General features: G+C 40.7%; 2 protein-coding genes across 2 annotated transcripts; both read right to left on the reverse strand.

Annotated features, from left to right (window-relative positions):
- Nucleotides 1–2,070: 2,070 nt before the first annotated feature.
- SS1G_12386 (predicted protein) lies at nucleotides 2,071–2,772 on the reverse strand (the record flags this gene model as incomplete). The annotated part of the gene is made up of 2 exons (XM_001586352.1): nucleotides 2,071–2,210; nucleotides 2,568–2,772. 2 exons carry the CDS (start codon nucleotides 2,770–2,772, stop codon nucleotides 2,071–2,073), a joined length of 345 nt encoding a protein of 114 aa, XP_001586402.1.
- An 89-nt stretch (nucleotides 2,773–2,861) lies between these two features.
- On the reverse strand, nucleotides 2,862–4,140 carry SS1G_12387 (predicted protein; the record flags this gene model as incomplete). Its single annotated transcript, XM_001586353.1, has 4 exons — nucleotides 2,862–2,979; nucleotides 3,154–3,203; nucleotides 3,623–3,668; nucleotides 4,103–4,140. 4 exons carry the CDS (start codon nucleotides 4,138–4,140, stop codon nucleotides 2,862–2,864), a joined length of 252 nt encoding a protein of 83 aa, XP_001586403.1.
- Between the last annotated feature and the right edge of the window lie 1,860 nt (nucleotides 4,141–6,000).

Consider the following 6,000-nt stretch of genomic DNA (forward strand, 5'->3'; position numbering starts at 1 on the left):
TCACCAGGACATGGATACACCGGAGATGAGATGAGACTCCATATCCAAGGATCCTTAAAATTGCACTTTTACTGTTCGAACCTTGAAGGTCATCGCAAATTGCATGGTCATATTAGGATCACTAGTCTGATAGACGTTCTAGTCAAGACGGAACCATAGCCAATTCTCACAAAGTGCTTATTAGCGGGAAGCCTCTAATTTCTCACTCATATCCAAGAGATACGCGGGAGATATAGGAACGGGACGCCCAAAACATCAAGATAAGCGGACGATATGGCGCCGTATTGACTCTTTACAGTTCAAGAGGATAAGGTTAATCTAGACAACAAAGATTTCCGCAGTTACCGCCATGTCCAAGTATAAACTCAGGTCTATTCTAGACCCATCATATCATCTATTTGGTTCAAAATCCAAGACGATCAAACCAAGAAACAAAACTCCCGTCTAAAAAACCAATCCATTCATCGGGCCTTTTCGATTATCCGGATCCGGGGTACATGACCATATGTGGAGGAAATCTGGGGACCCCAAGCAAAGGATGTAAGCGCCAACCAGTATGAAGACCACTAAGCCCCGTACATGACCAATGAGGAATTAGGACTAGGTTCGGAACAATACCGAGGAGGTCATTGAGTGCCGATGTTTGTACTGATGTAGATGAAAGGAGTAAAAGACGGAAGGATGTCTGGTGATGTGGTGGTACAAGTGAGTAAGTTTGTGGGGTAAAAGGTTAAGGTCAAGGTCAAGGTCAAGTGTGATATTGTACCAAGTAGAAATTTCAATGGTAGAACCTATAAGACTTTGAGGTCTAGAATTATGCAAACAGGAGGCGTGAGAGGACGTGAGAGGCGTGATTCGGTGGTATTGTGGAGATGAAAAGATCTTTTTAGCATGGCGCTATATATCTCCAGGTTTTTGATCTCCGTGAAAAAAGCTTATCATCATCAAACTAATAATGATATGGTCTCCTGATAAAAAGTCAGGAGAATTTTAAGGAAGGAGAATGATTAATCGTTTTGATAATCCAAATGTTTGTTGGTCTGGAGAACAAGAAAAAACTCGTTGTTGGCAAATTCAGGAACAACGTCGCATGACTATAAATTTGATGTGTGAAGTAGACGAATGAAATGTTAGGGAAGAAGTTATTCCGTCCGTTCTTGTCAGCTTTCTATCACATGGGGTTATTTACATGTAGTGGAAAAAGGAAATAATGAGGATATACACGTGAGGTGAACATTATTCATGTTATCCATAGTTTGGTAAAAATTGGAGACGGGGGAAGCAAGTGATTGTAGATGTATTGTGAATGATTGTGATGATTGTAGATGACTGCATTGCATTGTTAGAATAACGATAATGATGATAATGATAATGATACTAATGATGTTAAAAGTCCAGATCACCAAACCATCCATATCATCCAAATCATGAGGCTCATCCCAGTCTGTGCTCTAGAAGGTTGATTGCAGTCCAAACATCCAAACATCTTCTCTGCATTATGGAATGTTCTCCGCATTCTTCCTTTTTGGAAAAGCATGACTTTCGGTCCTTTTCTTCCATTTGTTCGGGTTGATGTGAGTGGTGTGTGTGTGCGTGCGTGGGTGTTTGATAACCGTCTGTACATACATGTTGTTGTATGCTGTGTTGCATAGATGCACGATGCATCCAGTGCCTACCCAGCCGTGGTATGCCGTGAATTGGGATATCATATCCGAATAATCATGTGATTGATTCTTCGGTAGGGCTTGGAGAAGAGTTTCATTTAATTTTATACTTTGGTTTACCACTTTTCCACTTTACCAAACTCTCTTTGAATACCTAGTAGGCAATGAATAATTCTAGGTACAGTACATAGAAGAATATAACTCGTATCGAATTTAGCGATCATAATCCTCTGATTTATTGTAGCTAACTTGACGGGTAATGCAAAATCCAGACCGAAAGTCTTTTTATCCCATCGCATTCAATCATCGCACTGATCGCATTGATCACACCTTACAAAACTTTTTCCAAATGAAAAGCTTTTCCTCTTTTCTTTTTTTCTTCACATCTCCAATTTTTCTATCCAGCTCAGACTGAAACTCGGATTTCTAAGAAATGGGTTCGTGTCACTCGTGTCATCTGTATTATTGTGCCACTGTCCTGGAGTACAGTCCTTGGTAGTTTGAACTGATTTATGTCATACTCTGTAGAGTTTTTCTTGGTGCCTTCTGTTGCAGAATTAGGGTGCAGTTAATGTAAATGATAGGCACTCGAGTACTATTTTAGTAGTGATCTGAGTTAAATATTCCGGTGAGGAAGAATGAGGAAGAATGGAGTGAAGATCCTTTATTTTTTCCTTTCCGCTCTAAATAAAATGGTGCCTGATTCGTGTGATGTTTCCCGAGCATGATGGTGATACAACTCCATAGTGCATTATCATGCGTCTGGAAATTGGGTGCATGTCAAACTGCACAAGGTATTGGTTGAAAAAGTACGAAATGTCGAATGGCGGAATATCGTACAAAATAGAATTACTAGGAATAGAAATAGTAACATCTTTACAAAGGTTACTGCTTTGTACGTACTGTGCTCTCTCTCCTTCTCTCTGTACAACGGTATTCCGTAACACAACACAAGAGGAAAATGCCCATGAATCCCATGAGTTTTCAAGGAGGACAGCGAGGAATATACGTGAGTGGCTTGACTTGGCCGTGGTCGGCACAAATAAGGTTCATTTACAAGTACTAAGCTAAGTAACCTCGGTAAATGCTGCTGTACAACCAAATACATATTATAGAAATTGATTAATTGAAAGAATCCTACGTACAATATAATATCCTTGTGCCGTTATGATCGATCTATCAAGATTCGAGCCATCTCTATCCCTTCACCTTATGGTTTGTACTAGGTACTAGGTAGTTGCTCGCCATTCCAATAAAACGGAACAATGTAACTTTGGTGACAGCTCGCAACTTTTTGGAAATGATTATGTACATACTACAAAGTATGTTAAGAATGGCAAGGCAAGCGCCAAACCGATCAGCAGCTGTTCAAATGAAATAGAAGACGCGAAGAATTCTTGGCATCCACTTATTCATTGAGTTGATGCAGAAAAATTGACTACGGAGGGCAGGAAAAACCAGTCAGATCGGTTATGTCGCCTGAATTCACCATAAGAGGGAAAGAGACATGAGCAAGGATTTTATCCATGCACTTTGATACTATATATCTGCATTAGTCTTCATCTCCGTGCGAGTGACGATTGGTTTGACAAACTTTTAGTATGCTTCGGAGAAATATCCCAATCGAGACTTGGTAAATCTCGGGGTGGACAAAAGGAAACGAAGAGTAATATATTTAGGAAAAGTGTTGGTTTGAGGTGAATGATTGGATGGATTGGATGGATGATTGAGATGATGTTATGATGGGTGAAGGGATCGGATTAATTAATGGATGGTTTTAACAAAATGTGAAATAATAATAAATATTTGGTAGAGTGTGGGAGAGGATCTGGGAAATATCTGGTAAGTATGGGGGAGGATTATGAATACATGAATACATGAATACATGAATACCAGTAGCTGAATGATGAGATGATGGATGGTTTGATTACGTGATGGATACCTACCTACCTACCTACAGTAGATTTGATGAAAGTCCAAGGTACGGACATGATCATTTTTATGCTGTAGTACCTACTGGTCAGCTTTCTCCTTTCCCTCTTTGAGCAGATCAACTTGTAGATGAGGAAATGCTTGGACGAATCAAATCGGGTGGCGTCGATAATTCGTATAGATGACTTGATTGAATGAGGGTTTGGGAGTGCTTTGATAGGATAGGATGGAGGAGAACACGGTAGAGACTCGAGAGTAGGATAGAATAGGCTACAGCCTTCAATTGGTGAAGAGAAGACGGCGTAAGAAAATGGCCATTGCATTGCTGAAGCTAAAAGAATTCTTGATCATGGCGATACCTATTCTGTCGCCCGTGGAGGGAGCCGTCTTAATGTGGGTTTATTCATCTCCTGGGTACAGGAGATGAATGGTGCGGGAGATGAAAGATTGATCTTGATTGGTTCCGATGGACTTCAGGTGGGAGACAATGATAACCTCAGGCTTACTGATGTTGATCGTCGATATCAACATACATCGATGCCATTTTTGAACTTCTTTTTCAGTATATCCTCCAAGTGCTACTAGATGCAAACCCGTGTGACGATGTATTTTGGAATGATGCAGAGTGGATTTGGTATGAAAGCTTGTTTAAAGTTTTGACACATACTTTCCGTAAGTTAGTTGTGATCCCCCTTTGATCAGGACGAAGATCCAGATGTGTGTGGTTGGAGTTTGAACGTCCTCAATCTGTAGTACTCTCCAGGTCATACAACATATTGGATAAACTTTAAACTCTTGCTTGAATGTAATTACCTAGAGACGTGACTTTATAACTTCATATGTTCATCTTCGATCTTTTGAATTCTTGACCTCATTCAAATCCTTGATTTACTCTTGGCTTTCATCTCATCTCTTCTCTATGATTCTTTGCCATCGGTATCCCACAACTGCATTCTCTTGGTATTATTCATCCATCATCTTCCTACAGCAGCCAGCCACTCCAAAGTCGAATAGATCAGGACGTACAACTCCTTTTTTTCAACCAGAGTCAGGTGTATATGTATGTATTATTTCCGTCTCATTTCGAATCGAACTTGTTAATGCTATTGGTATATGGAATGCTAAAGCCATCTTTGAAGCTGACACAGGCTATTTGTTACGTTACCTGCGGAGAAGAGACTTGCTGGAACCCTGGAGCAAGAAAAGGCGTAGGGAAGGGGTTGAAGAATTAACAGCCATCCTTGGCTTTTTCACATTCGACCAAAAAGAGTAAAGGAGGGAAACACTGTGATTTGTTTGATTTTGATGTACAGTTAGTTCATTAACAAAAAGGCAAAAACTGGAAAGAAGAGGAAGAGGATAAACGAACCACGTCGATGGGACATTACCGGTATATCTCCTAGTTGTCACAGTACATGAAAGGAACAGTATATCATTCTTTTTTAATTGGATTCGGAGAGTTTTTCCATCAGCTAAAGACGGAGGAAGCTACCAAAACTACCCAAACTACCAAACCCTACATCCCAATCCAACCCTCGACTTTTTTCTCGAATCCATCCATCCATCCATTCTCTAATAACACGGACCCTCGACATTCATTTTCTTACTTCAAACTTCCCGCCCTCACACTTCCAATTTCACCCATCATCATAATAAGCATTTGAGTATCTGTATCTGTCTGTTCTGACATCTCACAAAATTCAACCCTCAGTGAGTCTGTCAGTTATTATTACTCTTTACCTCACTCTACCATATCCATTCATCCATCATCCATCCATCTAAGCCACAAACCACCACACCACCATACACACACCCACCATACACACACCCACCATACACACACCCACCATACACACACCCACCATACACACACCCACCATACACACACCCACCACACCCACCACCCCAGCACATCCACCCACCTTAGCTACACCTCTAATTCAATTTCCACACTTCAACCACCTCAAATATCCACCACACAATACCGGCTACCGACTTTTACGAATCCCTCACACTTGACACTTTTTACACCTCACACTTCACACTTCACACCCTCCTCACACCTCTCTCTTCCTCTCTCTCTTTCCCTCCTTCAACCATATCCACCCATTTCCACACCACACCCATCTTGATCCACCCATTTGGTCCCACATTTATTAGCATTTCAACCACTTCAATCACTTCCATCACTTCCATCACTTCAACCACTCAACTGTCACTTCATCGACTCCTCCGAATCCACCTTAAATGTCAACAAACAAGCCTAAGCTTCATCCATTGTTTTCTTCCCTTTTACTTCTCTCCCAAACAATCCTCGAAAAAACCTTACAACCTTCAAATCACATTAAACCCTTGAAACGAATCGGAAATTTTTTTAATTTCTTGTTTACCCATTTCAATTTAT

This window comes from Sclerotinia sclerotiorum, genomic scaffold (genome assembly GCF_000146945.2).
Source record: "Sclerotinia sclerotiorum 1980 UF-70 scaffold_21 genomic scaffold, whole genome shotgun sequence".
Lineage (NCBI taxonomy): Eukaryota > Fungi > Ascomycota > Leotiomycetes > Helotiales > Sclerotiniaceae > Sclerotinia > Sclerotinia sclerotiorum.